Source organism: Stylophora pistillata, chromosome 10 (assembly GCF_964205215.1).
Source record: "Stylophora pistillata chromosome 10, jaStyPist1.2, whole genome shotgun sequence".
In the NCBI taxonomy this organism is placed as follows: Eukaryota; Metazoa; Cnidaria; class Anthozoa; order Scleractinia; family Pocilloporidae; genus Stylophora; species Stylophora pistillata.
Genome location: NC_142528.1, coordinates 11,301,912 through 11,317,483, shown reverse-complemented (window position 1 = coordinate 11,317,483; position 15,572 = coordinate 11,301,912). Strand labels below are relative to the sequence as shown.

General features: G+C 41.7%; 1 protein-coding gene across 1 annotated transcript in view; it reads left to right on the top strand.

Moving 5' to 3' along the window:
- Nucleotides 1-15,243, top strand: part of LOC111321625 (polycystin-1-like protein 2) — a 36,995-nt gene extending 21,752 nt beyond the window's left edge. The window contains exons 15-27 of the mRNA XM_022924567.2: nt 329-491; nt 1,731-1,810; nt 2,501-2,767; nt 2,875-3,456; nt 4,972-5,187; nt 5,693-6,064; nt 6,833-7,105; nt 7,231-7,585; nt 8,071-8,297; nt 8,968-9,330; nt 9,943-10,111; nt 10,747-10,969; nt 12,396-15,243. Of these exons, the coding sequence (XP_022780302.2) occupies nt 329-491; nt 1,731-1,810; nt 2,501-2,767; nt 2,875-3,456; nt 4,972-5,187; nt 5,693-6,064; nt 6,833-7,105; nt 7,231-7,585; nt 8,071-8,297; nt 8,968-9,330; nt 9,943-10,111; nt 10,747-10,969; nt 12,396-13,671 (4,566 nt within the window). The 3' untranslated portion in view covers nt 13,672-15,243. The remainder of the gene's footprint in view (nt 1-328; nt 492-1,730; nt 1,811-2,500; nt 2,768-2,874; nt 3,457-4,971; nt 5,188-5,692; nt 6,065-6,832; nt 7,106-7,230; nt 7,586-8,070; nt 8,298-8,967; nt 9,331-9,942; nt 10,112-10,746; nt 10,970-12,395) is intronic.
- Nucleotides 15,244-15,572: the final 329 nt, after the last annotated feature.

Below are 15,572 nucleotides of genomic sequence, written 5' to 3'. Positions count from 1 at the left end.
CAAAATTTTTTAATTTCGAATGAAGAACAGACTTCTTTCTATCAGGAATGGACAGCCTGAAAGGGTGGCAGGTTTTTTTTTCGGGGGGGTCACATGGTTTTAAGGGGAAATGAAGGGGGGTCAGTTGTCACCAACAGAATGTAAAGGGGACTATAGAATATTGACCCTCAGTCAACAATCAATGAGTGGTGGATCATAGACAAAAACAGCAGATGACTGGTCCCTAATCAACATTGATATATCCCCTTGAATTTACACATCAAAATTAATTTAAGATGGCGTTTGTATTCTAGTGGTTTCTTCATTTTTTCTTTGTCCCTTTTTATAGAATCAAGCTGCAGGAATCGCAAAAGGGGCGGCGTCTGTCTTAGGGGAATCCGCCAAAAAACTGGGCGCGGTGAAAGTAGAAGAAATAGCACGAGAAATCTACACGGCGTCCTCGAACACGTTGGAAGCCAGCAAAGAAACTACAGCTGATTACGTTGCTCAGCGTAAGGAATATCTTTTGTGATGATAATTAAAAAAAAAGGAGTCACAAAAAAAAAAGAATGGAGAAGACAAAAACAGTAATTATACCATTGCGTGCGAAAGAAATTCTCTCGATCGCTAAAAAATTCTTGGCATCTTTTCACAGGGTAATCAATGGCAGTGGTAGAGCTAAGGAGGGAGCGAGGGAAGGGAGGGCGTATGTATTCACCTGCCGGCTTTTCTTCCCTCTTAGTTCATTTTTTACCCAAAATGGAGGGGGGCGGGCCCCTCATGCCCATCCCCTAGATTTGCTACTGGTGATTGAATCAATATCAGCATCTGAACAACTGCGCACCTACCCCTTCCCTAAATTAACATTAAGCCTAACTTATTATCATTTGACTGAGTTAGGGAAGGGGTGGGTGTGTAGTTTCTCAGATCTTGACATTGATCAGTTCGGATAATTCAATGACCCCTTTACACTTTGCAGTGATCAGCTAGCAATTTCTCATTTCAATATGAATACGACGTGAGGCAGATCGGTTAACGAGAACTGAAAAAAAAAATCAGTGAATGGCAAAGGAGTATAATCTAACTGAGAAACGCGCACTCTCATTGGTTGATGGGTGTGTTTGAGTGAGAGCGTCTAAACACAGTTTCAGCGTTTTCCATTCGCAGTTTATCTTAGAAATACTTCCTAAAAGCAGTGTAGGACGGGTTAACATCTCTCGCCTGAGGAAGTTGGGGGTTTTCAGGGTTTTGGGTGTGTCACGATAAAAGGCGATGAATATTGACAAGTAAACCTCCGATTGCATCATAAGCTCGTACGGCTGTCTCTTATTCTCCTAACTACCCCTCGCCTGTGTTTTGGGGAGGCTTTGAAAACACAGAAGAAGTCTTCTATTGGTCATCAGTTGGGCGAATAAGATCTTAGACCTTTGGTCTGCAAAGGTTAACCCTTTGCCCCCTAAGAGTGACTAACATCTAATTTCTCCTTACAATATCACCCCTGAATCACACATTAAGGTCAGGAGAATAAAGGAAATGATCACCAACTAAACAAGTTCTTAATTATTAAACAAATTCTTCTTGTCAACACCTTAGGAAATCTATAGAGAACAGTATGGAGAATATGCATACTGATGTTAGGGTATAAAGGGTAAAAGGTTTCGTAATAATGAGTAAGCTTTCAATCACTATTCGAGCGCTTTCAGAATGTAATCGCCAAGGAACTAAATCACTCAAAATCTCTCATTGCTCAGTTCTCAAGGACGTCTTCCCGACTACCGCTCCCCCATCACGTGACTGGTCAGTCAGACTAAATTCTCTCAGAAATGAAGAGGTATGTTGATCATAAATTTTAGTTTTAAAATCGAACAAAAAGATTGAAAATGATAAGAATTTGAACCCATGAAAAGTCGCGATGATGCACAGGGTTTTTGGGCTTCGTGTGGGACAAAGCTTATGCTTGGGTCTATTTGTTTTCCGGAGGTTGGATAGCAATCAGAGCGTAGAGAACGTAACCAAAGCCTGCTTTTATTGCAAAATCAGTGACGGACCTTCGTGCTTGTTGGAAGAATGTATCAGGCCTCGATTAGGCTTCCCTTTTCCTTCCACGGGGCGGTGAGAAAAGGAGTTTCACTCTACGAAACAGGTGGTTTGAAATATCCAGCCATCCAAGTAAGAAGAAAGCTAAAATTTGTTAGTTTTCACTTCTCCCATTTACCGACTTTAGCCCCGCAAAGTGGAATGGAAAAACAAAGCTTGGTCGCTAGTCAGGCACGTATCGCTCTCGAATCTTGTTAAAGCCTCTGCCATATATGGCCAGTGGTGCAGTTCAAAGGAAATCCTGATAATTTGGCAGCAGCAAATCCATTTGACAAAGAAGTTCCCGCAAAGTCTCGACTGCCATTTTGACTTGCTGGGTTAAGAGAGAGCTGGCGCGCTGGAAATCTTATAGTGTCCAAGAAACTCCACGCACGAAATTTTTCTTTCATGTTTAATTACTCATTTCACGTTGCCTTTTTTTTAGGAAGCCGAACAATCGAAGAAAGTGGTGGATACAATCTTGAAGGCAATGGATCTGGTCGGCGGTGCAATTCTTAGAAAGAGAGTTCCCGAGGAAGGAGAAACAGAAATAAAAACACAGGCGTTCGATATTCGGTTGAAGCGTTTGCGTAAACAATCATTTAACAGTTCTGCATACACGGTCGAGAATTCCACGCGGCTGCTTGTTCGTCTTCCGAGACCCGATGTCGTTCTTGAAGATGTGAATGACAACGACCCCGTTGACTTGCAGGTATATAGTGGTGTAGTGAAATGTTGAGAGGATGGATGCGTCGTTCACAATGTTCTCCCTTTTATGACTTTTATTTTAATATCTTGTACCGTTTCCTTTCGTTTTAGTATTCCTCAATGACAAACATTTTCCGATCCGACGAAACGAGTTCGCCATACATTACTAAGACGCAAGGCTTCACCCTAATGCAAGGAAACAGAGAGATCAAAATACAAAACCTCACTGATGATCTTGAAGTCAACATACTTACCGATTTGATAAGCGTGTCAAGCTACTTCAGCGAACAGTTCTCACCCGCCACGAAAAAAAGTCATCGTTTCCAATTTCCACCCGGTCAACCATACACGCCACTGCTAGTTTACCTAAAATCGGACGATAACGCAACCATGACTGGCTTGCTTCATATCACTTTTGAAGGAAAAGCATCTCACGAGTACCAGCTTCGATTCTCTCCAACGTTTCCGGTTGAGGAGAGCCCTGCACCTTTTCAAAGAGTCGACAACTTTACTTACATCGCCTGGGAACTACCCTCAAGACCTGTCTATTTCAACTTGACTGTCATGGTACCCAGGCTGCCTGCAGAGGGGAATGCAAGTGTTGTGAGTGTTAATTACACAGTGGCCATATATCCCGTACGATGTATGTATTGGGGTATGGAGGAAAATAAATGGCTTGATCGGGGATGTAAGGTGAGAGCAAAGTTGTCAAACATTATTATCTTCTGCATCTAAAGAATAGGAGACTGGGGGGGGGGGATGAATAAAGGGTCTGAACGGAGAGCACGCCATAATTAACAATTATTCGCCTCAGGTTCGGTGAATATCGTCGAATAATCCCCGAGACGAAGTCGAGGGGATTATTCGACATTATTACACGACTCGGGCAGTCAGAGGGTCAATAGCTAACTTCAACCAATCAAAATGCTTTATTGCCGGTCAATATTCTCTCAGTATTGGACCGGGCACTGTCTCTAATTGTCCCGAATGATACTGCACTTGTGTCTCTTTGAACTTCAGTCGTATAATAAATCTCTAATTAACCAAGCTTGCTCGGGACCGTACTGGAAGAATGTCGGCCCTCGGTCTTTGTTGTAAGGACCTCGCTGCGCTCGGTCCGTAATGTCAAGACCTCGGGCCGATATTCTCCCAGTACGACCCTCGCGCTTGGTTAATAAGAGATATATATTCACCGAGCCTGAGGCGAATAATTGTTTTAGTATAATTTCAGAGCTGAACAACAGAGAAATTTTTAAAATCATGACCTTTTTAGTAACATTTATTAACATTTTATTTTAAAATTTTATACAAACCGCGTGGAGCGGTTTATATAGCGTCATATAAGGAACTCGTCGACCAATCAGATCGCTGGAAACTCTTTGCTCAGCTCTGAAAGTATACTAATTAACGAATAGAATACATAATGGCGCGCGTCTGTTCAGTAATAAGTCACGCATGACCTCAAAATGCAGTAAGAACAAAAAAGTGGCAGACAAGGAGAAGCTAAGTGAGCCATTGATGTTCTAGCCGCATTTTGACGTCATCTGTAATCTTTTGCCGAACCACGGCAACATGAAATCTATTTGTTTTATATGATAAGGAAGCGAAATTTGATAATGGTGAAGTCATCTCTGCGTTTGTATTCCACTAGATCATAAGTAGGAACCAATAAAAATGCAGGTATAACTTAGCTTAGCATCATGATAATTAAGGAGGGAGGCCTTTGGGATTTTCGGTTTTGCGGTTTTGACTGTTTTTTGGATCGGTTTTTCGGTTTTTGGGCCAAAAAGGTTCGGTTTTTCGGTTTTGATGTTCAGAGCGGTTTGCGGATTTTACCTGTTTTTGCATTCGGTTTTCGGTTTTCACGAAAACTCTGATGCGGTTTTCGGTTTTCCTTTTTGACTCCTTTAAAGACGAAAATGTAGCGGTTTTGTCAGGTTTGCATGCAGTTTTCGGTTTTGCTGCCTTTTTTCGTCGCTTTTTCGGTTTTGGAGGTTTTTTTCTCCGGTTTTGCGGTTTCCCAGAGGCCCCAATGCCCCCTCATTAAGCAATAGATCCCACTTTATATCAAATCGTTTTCTCGGCGTTAAAACTCGCCCTGGATATGAGAAAAGTTTTTATCACCAGTGTTAGACCAATGTAATCCAGTGCAGTCGATCGCGTTACCTGAGTACTGTTTAGTAATAATTTGTGTCCTTTTGTGGTCAGGTCGGTGAGGATACTTCAATAGCTGCCACAAACTGTCGGTGTAACCACGCGACCTTTTTTGGTTCCCTTAACGTAAAACCCAACCCTATTGGTCCACCTTCACTCGCCAAACTTAAAGATGGATATGCCATGCTGGTGTTTGTCAGCATCACCTTTGCGCTGTATTTCTTAGCCCTTATTTGGGTAAGACGAAAAGACAGAGCTGACATCATTAGGGTAAGTATTTACTTCTTTAAAGATTTTCCGGGGGGGAGGCAATAAAAGGATGCAGCAGTTTGTAGGGTGGGTAGAGAGACGAGCGTAAGTCAACAGATATTCAGTGGAAAAAAAAACAGGCCGTAATATTTTTGCAATGAAAAAAAAGTGAAGACCGAGGGAATCTGCATCATGATGATTTTTTGGTTTACGTTCTGTTGAATTTTCATTTTTAAATTGATTTAATGAATCCCGTATTTTTGTACTAAAGCTCTCCTTTGATTCCTTCGTCGTTAAGATACATGCTCAGAGAAAGCCTGTTTATTAAAACATCCTCCAGGCCATGATCGTTCAGTTTTAAATACGACATACCATTATCATATCAACGGATGGGTATTATGGAGGAGTCTAGTTTTCTTGGGCCTGGCCTAAAAAAGAAAGAAGAAAGCCCAAAAGGTTCAAAGGTTACTTTACAATTCAGCGCCAAAAAATGATAATTGAATCTAATTTTTCTTTTTCCCCTTAGGTTGGTGTTTGTCCGCTGCGGGATAATGAGCCCTCAGACCCGTACCGTTATGAGGTGACTCTCTGGACGGGCATGCGCCGTAATGCTGGCACTAAGTCCAAAGTCAGCATTATACTGTACGGTGACGAAGAGGACAGCGAGGCCCGCGCTTTGCATGATCCTGACAGAAACCCTTTTCAACGTGGCAGCCAGGACTCGTTTCTTCTAACCACACCCTTCGATTTAGGCTCTATTCAGTACATAAGGGTGTGGCACGATAACGCAGGTGGCTCGTGGTTCTTGAGTCGAATTATGGTGATTGATCTACAAACTGAGGAGAGATTTTACTTCATCTGTAACAGGTGGCTGGCTGTGGATGAGGAAGATGGCCAGGTATGATGTGGTGGGTGTTGGTGTGAAAATAAGGTTGTAAGGTGCATGAAACCTTGTCTTTCTTAAAGAAAGAGACAATTCAAAATAATGATAAAACAGCCTGGGATGCCCCTAAATTCCAGTAAGAACCGGTCTCTTGTAGGCCCTTTCGCTCTTCCGCCGCTTTTCGCGACTTTAGAACCTGCGTTAACCCTTTCCTTATAGCATTTCACGATGGACCAAAAATTAATTTGAAGAATCCCTTTTGATTGTCATACACCTTGAGGAAAGCAGTTAGGAAGAGCCAAACGGCCCGTAGTCTAATGCAAGGAAACGCAAATGACCAAACCCGATTGTTTTCATCTACGATCCGATTAGATCACAAACCAATCACGGAGAGATTGTCTTTACGGCACGAAATTGAAAATTGTTTTACAGTTATTTAATTACACATCTTTTGTTTTTTTTTTTGTCATCGATTGTACGAAAACCCTTCCCAAGCAACGAAAACATCAAGTTTTCAAAAGTTTTCCAGCCAGATCGATTTGAATATCCCTTTCTTTATCCTCCCTTCGAAACTCGTTATGCAGCACTTTCAATAATTCTCGGAACCCAGGACAGTTAAGTTCAGACCCCAAGGCACCGGAACTGGAATGTCCACCTTTTTGTCTAGTTTAGCTGTTTGCAACGAAGTGGTATTTTGGAATACACTCTTCATGTGCCTTCATGAATTTTATGCCAATAAACTCACTTCTTCTTTTTTATTTTTATTTTTAATTCTCTTCTAAGGTTGAACGTCTTGTTATGCTGGCCAGCAAAGCAGAGCTTACAGAGTTTGGTCATCTGTTCGCGGCCAGAACTCGCCGCAACCTTAGTGACAGTCATCTGTGGTTTTCAGTCCTCGCCCGTCCAGCCGGCAGTCGATTTACGCGGGTACAGCGGTTGTCCTGTTGTCTGTGTCTTCTGCTCATGTCAATGATGACCAGCGGTATGTACTACAGCCGACAAGATGACCCCTCCAGCACGCAGCAAATTGGCTCCATCGTTTTCACCTGGAATCAGGTGAGTTCTACATTCAAAATGTAACGTATTGTTAACTATTCACAGGTACTTAATAGCTGTAAAATTTTAAAATCTGTCTTTAAGAGGACTCATTTATTGGTCAATTTTTAATTAAATCCGTACAGGTGCTAATTGGGATCATTTCGAGTCTCATAGTCTTCCCAATCAACCTGATTGTGGTACAGATCTTTCGCAACGTCCGACCCAAACCAACAGTCAGGCCGAAAAAGCCTCCCCCCACCCCCACACCATGTCTGCCGACTTTATCCTTTGACAAGGACAACCTCGACAATTACAATAACCTGAAAGAATCGTCGGATGAGTCTGCTAAGGGATCAAGCAACAGTCTAGATTCTTCACGAGACAAGAACAATAAAACTCGGCTGTCAATTAATGATGTGCATCCTGACGTGGACCGCACAAGTTTTACTGACAGCCCACTGCTGATTGATCGCAGGCTCAGTACTACTTACGAGATCGGTGAGGAGAGGCGTTTCCGTCACACTGAATTTGCTTCTTTTTTATTGTACATGTCTTGAGATAATTTAATTCTAAATTGCAACAGTGTTGCGCCGTTGTTAGAAAGTTGGAAAGAAAAACAGCACTTCTGTATATTGTGAAGCGTAAGCTACTTTTTACAAACACCTATTCAAATTGATACCACTCGTTACAAGTGAGGCTGACATTTACCTAGTCTCCCTCGCACCTGTTTGTTGGATGTCATGCGACAACGTCCAAGGGGGAGCGAAGCGTGACATTCCCAAGAACAGCGGAGAGCCTACATACAGCCAACTGCAACGGTCTCGTTCATCTTGGTATCAATACCACTTTTCGACTGTCTTTAATTTCTTTAAATTCTTTCACCGTCTTACGCGCTGTTGTGAATCATATTATGACCGGCGCCGAAAGTGCGTAAATTCAACAGCACCGAGGTGATACTCAATTATATTTCCATTTTTTTCCAGCTCCTACGTCCCGTGCACGCCGCTTGCTGTTGTGGTGCAAGAAGAAGAATACCTTACCTTACTTCTTCGCATACGTGGCATGGTTTTTGGTTTTCATCTTCTCGACTGGGTCCGCCACGGTGGTTGTATTTTATGGCATGGAGTTTAAAAACGAAAAGTCCCTGCAGTGGTTATTTTCATCCTCTGTGTCTTTCGTTCAAGATGTGTTCATCACTCAACCCCTCAAGGTACGACTTGGAAGCCCAGTTCGCTTTGTCCTAGGGACCAGTCATTCCATGGGGGGAAAAGGAAGGGTCGGAAAACTTTTGGTTGTATTTACCTGATCCTCCCTTAAGGCTCAGAATTATTCTTACGACCGCCTCCCCTCCACATCGGCAGTCAATTGGCATTCGATTTACTATAGCGCCCCTTTATATTCTACTGGTGACGACTGATTTCCCGTCCGTTCCCCAGTGAAAGCCACGTTATCCTCCCCAAAAATTCTCTACCCCTCCTCCATGCGTTAATAATGACTGGTTCCTTATAGAGAAGCAGCATAGCATTTTTCGTCCTTTAATAACTTACAGTTGATTCATAACGGTCGTAAGAGGGAAACACTCATTGGGCAAGTTCGTGGACGAATTGGAAAGAAAAGCTGAAATTAAAGATGGATGGGGCTCAATATAGAGTAGTACACATGTGTAAGTTAAATCATGGAGGAATATGACGTACATTAGATTGAGATTGAATTAAATATGAAAGTAAGGTGTGGGTACATGTTGATGGAAAATCACAAAAGGATTTCGTTAGCAGTGTCGCACCTTATTTTCCTTTGTGGAAAAAACCAATGTAATTTCTTATTGAATTCGACGTTTAATCGTAAAATGCTGTTTCCTTTTACTTTTTCTATTGAAACAGGTGCTAGGTTTGGCGGTATTCTTTGCTCTGGTCGTTAAAAAACCAGACAAAGGTGAATTTCAAATAACAGAAGAAGCCCTTAAACTCGCCGAGGATGAAGAAGTTCTGGGCCAACAATCTGGCTCCAACGCAGGAGGGTCAAGGGCAAAGAAAGTGAAGCTTTTCCCTCCAGACGAAGCGAGACTGATCGCTATGAGAGCGGCGAGATTGAAGGAGCGAAAAATGTATTCTGTGATCCGCGAGGTTGCCACTTACTACATATTTCTCGCACTGTTGCTAACGATCGCTTACACGCACCGAAACCAATCTGCTTATTTCCAGACGAAACACCTCTTCGACATAATGGGAAACAACTTTTCCAAAGTGAGTTCCACGCGAAATTTATGAAACATGTAACATTTAGACAAATTTTCAGCTACGATTAACATATATACCCAACACAGCGGTTAACATCGAGCATGCCCGAGGAGATAAAATCTTGCCGGCCGCGCGCTAATATCCCGCGCAAAATATACATCACTTAAAATGTAAGTAACAACTGCGGTCTCGCAAAATAAGAGAAAGAAAATTGAAACATTCACAGCAATCTGTGGGGAAAAGGAGGGAAAAGGAAGGAAAAGGAAACTCAAGACTTTTCGAACACAAAGCTTATTCAAGTACGCGTACGGGTTTTCTGTTGATTTACCATTTTGTTTTGAACTTTACGTACGATCTATGCAGAGTTAATTGAAACCATTCGCATTCAATGTCATTCTCTTTAAGAGGGAATAATCTACAGCAATTTAGGCTGTAGTTAAAAAAAAAACAACAACAACACCACATTAACAACAACAATAAATTATAGCCATAGCTTTGAAAGTTTCCTTTTTTGTAGGCATTTTGTACCTCGCAGTTCCCTGAATTTTCCTGCTATTATTTTCTATATCACTATACGTTATAAATGATATCATTTCGAAATCTTGTTCACTTTCTCAGATAACCAATGAAAAAGAGTTTTGGAATTGGACTCAAGGTGAGCTCCTGACGAGTTTGTTCCCCAAGAAGTGGTACAACGGTCAAGATCGTAAACCTGACGGGTTTTTGGTGGATGGATACAGTCAAATGGTAGGAGGGGCAAGGATGAGACTCATCAGAATAAAAAGAGGTTTGTTTTTTTTGTTTGTTTGATTGTTTATATGTCAGTGCGAAACAATTTTTAATTTACCCTAGCTCATGAACCGTCTGCGGGAATTGCCACTGGCCCTGCTGAATGCACGCTGCCTCCAAGCATTTCGTCAGCTTTCCCTGACATTTTGCGGCAGGGTATTTTTATTTCGCTTGGTGCAGAAAAGCACTGTGATGATAACTTATCTTGGCCAATGATACAGCACTATGATCCGGCTAGAGCAGGAACCCAGACCTCTGAATTAAGAATCCAGCGCGGTTCCCAAAGATTTACTTGCTATTAGGTCCTACCCTGGCGTCCCACATACAGTAAGCAACAGGCCAAGTTGTTTTGTTTTGCAAAACGATAACGTTTACTCGGAAAGAAAGTTGATGTCATGCGCACTATGACCTTCCCTCCCAGCCACACCCCATCCCTGTGTTAAGTCCATGCTGAACATAGAACTCATAGCCAATGGTGGATCTAGGGGAGGGGCACGGGCGTCCGCCCCCCCCCCCTTTTCCTTTATTAAACGCAGTGAAGAAAAGCCGGCAGGTGAACACATACAAACAAAAACACCCCCCCCCCCTTATCTCAAGACCTGAATCCGCCATTGATAACTTGTTTGATCCTAGAATCCTGCCGAGTTCCAACCGAGTTGTATGGCATCACGAAAGAATGCTACGGAGAGTATTTCGTGACCAAGGACGATAAGAATGATTACACAGAGAGATGGGAGAACATTACTTCATATGACGCTCCAGTGTCTTGGGATGACATGCCATGGAGATATCAAAACGGCAGTCAGCTTGATGGGTACCCCTTCTGGGGCACTCTGACCACTTACAGTGGGGGAGGGTGAGTACAAAGTTGTTCTAAAACTTATAAAATATCGATCGGGATGAGTTTGCATTCACTCGTATCACCCGGGCGAAAAAGCGATTAACGCAGAGTCTTGGAGACTTACGTTTGAACACAGCCATCGACCGAAATGGCTCCACTCAAACACCTCTTTCCTCTAATATCACTTCACAGGGTAAACAATACTTTTATAAGTTACCTAATTTAGGCCGTTTTTCTACTGTAGCTCAAAACAAAATACGTCGCCTTGTTAGTCATTTTTGTAATGATCTTGACATCAAATTAGCGTTTACCACGTTTAAATTAAGAAATCTTTTCTCAGTGAGGGATTCTGTCCCTAGAGAACTTCGTTCACGTGTGGTTTTTAAATTTACTTGTGCTTGCTGTAATGCTTGCTAGATCGGCGAAACTGGTCGTCATTTTTCCACACCCGTCCGTGAACATCTCTTTTCAGACAAGTCCTCGCATATCTTCAAACATTTACAAAACTCAGAAAGTTGTCGTCAATCTTGCTCTGCGGATTGCTTTGAAATCCTTGATTCCGCCCCTACTAAATTTCAAGTTAAACTTAAGGAGGCTATGCACATAAACCGGGAAAAGCCTAGTTTAAACCAACAAGTTCATCACGTCAACATGACGCTTACGCTTTAGGCTTTATATTCTTTCCAACACTTTGTTACTCACTCAAATATGTAATTTTTGTCACTTAATCATAATTAATTATGCATGTTTCGCCTAGTTGTCATATAGTCCTAACGGTTTTTCAATATTCTGTAACTAACGATGATGTTCGTAACATCGAAACATGTCCTCGAAATTAAAAAATGTCGTACTCTTCTTGAAGATAAAGACTTACGTTTCTATTTTGATGTTTTTTTTTTTTCGGCACGAGAATCGCAATTTAAAAAAAGTAATTTTATACAAATGATCTGCAAGTGTTGACGTATGTCAAGGGAACTATAGTAAACCCTGTAACTCCAAGGATCTGATTGTTAATTCTCCCTTCTAGCTGCTAGACATTTCATTGCCAATTAATTAACAGAGTAAGGTTCAGTATATTCTCATTACCTGTTTGCTGGACAATGTATGGATATCACAGGGAGAAGTTACATGTTCATCACTTCTGAGAGCTCAAGGGTTAAATAAAGTTGAGATACACACAGATTTCAAATGATGAACTTGAAAAATATCAGCTCTTTTTGAGCCATGTGTCTCCCCACAGTACAGTGAAAAGAAAAGCTCTCATGGCTTTCCAACAAGACACAGTTGTTAACGTGTATTTCTGCTCAGAGCCGCATAAAGACGATATCTACTGCATTTGACAATTTTATAAACATTTCTCCTTTCGAATTTGACCAATAACTGTTGCATCATTGTTTTTTCTTTAGAGAAAGATATATTCGTGTAAATTTTCTTTCCACAGGTACGTAATTGTTCTTGAACCAGGGAGGGACAACTTCGACCGTGTCAGAGATCTTGAAAAGAAAATGTGGATTGAGCGGCGTACACGCGCTGTGTTAACTGAATTCACAATTTACAATGCACAGAGTAATCTGTTTTCTATTGTTACTCTGGTGGCACAGTATCCCGCCACTGGTGCAGCCATTCCGTACCTTAGCATCCAAACCGCGCGACTGTACGACTTCACCAAGACCATCATGTTCTTCGTATTAACGATCGAGGTCATATTTGTGTTGTTCACATTGTTTTTCTTTTATCGCGAGGTGAAACATATTTACAAACTCGGCATTCAGGCTTACCTCAAAGAGTTTTGGAACTGTGTGGAGATAGGAATCAGTGCGTTAACCTTCGCTGCCATTTCAATGTACGTTTATCGCACGCTCACAATTAGAAATGTGCTGGATTTAGTGAGGCACGACCCTTTCAACTTCAAGAGCTTTCAGTTCGCTGGGTACTGGAACGAGACGTACACGTTTATCCTGGCTATGATCGTTCTCTTGGCAAACATCAAACTGAACAAGCTCCTCCGGTTTAACAAGCGGTTCTCACTCCTGTCCTCCACTCTTAAGTACGCCTACTACCCACTGCTAATGTTCAGCATTGTCTGGGGCATCGTCTTCCTCGCCTACACGATGTTCGCGTCGTTAGTCTTCGGACCCATTCTGTACAACTACCGCAGCATCATCGCCTCGCTGACGTCTCTGTTGAGCCTTATGTTGGGGAGGACTGCCTACTTTGAGATGCGCGACGCTAATCGTGTCCTTGGTCCTCTATTTTTCTTCGGTTTTATGTTTATGATGTCGTTTGTGCTCATCAACATGTTCCTTTCCATCGTGGTGGACTCGTTCATCGTCGTTAAGCACGACAATGACAAGCAATCGAACGAGTATGAGATCGTCGATTTCATCATCGAGCGCTTTAAGCTGTGGTCGGGAATCGGTAAGACTCAGAGACCACAGAGTCGAGGCAAGGTCCTTTGGGAGACGGCTGCATCACGCGTCAAGGCCGTCAACGTGTTTACCAACCCCAACTTCACCTCAAACGTTACAGGTCTGCACGAAGATTCGGTTTCAAAGCTGGAGAACCGACTTGAAAAACTTATTGATCGTACTGAAGAGTTGTACGAGGAGATTTTCCCTGAGAAGAAATACAGAAGCTTGGAGAAGACGAGGGGAAAGGGTGGGAAAGGAAAAGTGCCTGTTTCTAAGGGGGATGTACTTGAGGGACAAACTGACTGACAAAACAAAAACCAGGGGGGTCCTCAAGGGTGGTGTTTGGAAAATATGTCTTTAATATAACATGTAATTTCACCGTTACTAAAAATGAACATAGATTTTACTTTCTATCAAAGTCTTTTTAATACCAACACAAAAGAGAAGGCATTTGCTTTCTGTCGTTTCACTTGAATAATTAGAGTAAATCACGTACAACGATCGTGTTATTATAATGACTTCTCATGAAATTCCAGGACTTTTCGAATGCATCTACTCAGTCGTCATACCTTCGAACAAATGATTAGTTTGGAATAAAGTACAGTATCCAAACATGCAGGTTGTATGATTTCGGTGGTAAATTTAATTAATAACGGGTGATTCAACTTAAGATCGCAATGAAGATTTTAGATGTATAATTTCTACGAATAATACCACAAAGTAGACTAGTTTATATTGTTGAGCGTAGGATGGTCAGCGTTACAAAGTATACTTCATATAAATCCTCGGCTAAACAATCGTTTGGATCAATGCTAAGGCATTTTTGAGTACAAAAAATTATCTACGATTGCATCGGTTTTCCCTCTCCCCGATCTGCAGAGGTTAACTTTGAGTTTTGATTGCCTCCTTGTAACTTTTTGTTTTCTGTTCTGATCGGCCCATCTAATTAATCATAGCATGGTTAGTGCTTGAAAACAACTAATGACCCTCAAGTGGTATACAAATCGCCATACGCGTAGAAAAAATTGTTTATTGAAAGTAATCGTTTGTAAATATGAGTAAACGGGGAATTCATCAGTGTTCAGATTCGGAATGATATTGTTCTAAAGGATGCAACTCGAAGTTAGGATTAAATACCAGGTTACTGAGAAATCATCTGTGCAGAATTTCCTGACCACTTTACTTAATTACGTACCGGCCACCGCAGCTCACACCACGATTACGGTCTGGAACTGAAGACGCTGTTCAAAATGCCGAGATAGAGACGGTTTAAGTCATTTCTATGACTCCTATGAATGGAACTTTGTTATGAGCTGTATAGGCTGGAATAAGCTTAGGAAAGCTGATAATCCGAGTGAGAGAGTGAAGAGAAACTCTGCCAACGAATCGTCGTAGGTTAGAGAATAACACTGATAGATCTATATTGAAATATGACCATGATGAATTCTATGGCTATCAGTCGGTAGCACTGACTGATTATTTGTCTCTGGTGGTGAATGGCTTTCTCAGTCAACTTAAGAGGCTCTGGAGTGTTCCCCTGTTTTGCACGAAATTATTTTTAGTCCCTGTCTAGTTATGTAACATCCTTAGGTGCATATCTCTATAAAAGAGAACACGCACTTCGAAACTGCAGAGGGAACGCTATCTCGTTAATAATTTCTACGTGCGAACAGAGCAAGAATCGTAACATGAATACAAGGTTTACTTCGGGAAAGGAATACAGAATTGTAAGTACAATTAAAACATGTTTGCTGTTTGAAATAGTTCAGGGACATTACGGCACAGTGCCTGAAAGCGATTGTAATTTGTCTATTTCCGTTTGACTCTAAGTGCTTCTAGAAAGAAGGAGTGCAGAAATGAATTCCGCATATTTCCCAAGCTGTTGAGGTCTAATACAAGTTCAAAACATCCCCTTTCAACCTCTCTTAGGTCGTTTTCCTTCGGGAGATGACAAAACGCGGAGCCCTACTCCATGGAGTCATATGGAGTACCTGAATGGAGTACCCCTAAAAATTCATATATTGGTCGGATAAAATACTTTAAAGAGATGGTAAATCGTTGAGTTGTACACATCTTAATGCATTTTGATCTTGCCAGCTGTATGATTGTCACAGTTCGATACAGTCCACGAATTAACCGCCATCTTGAATTTAATGACATTGAACTGCTGGCCACTTCAAACAGAAGGCTTAATTAAATGTAATCTG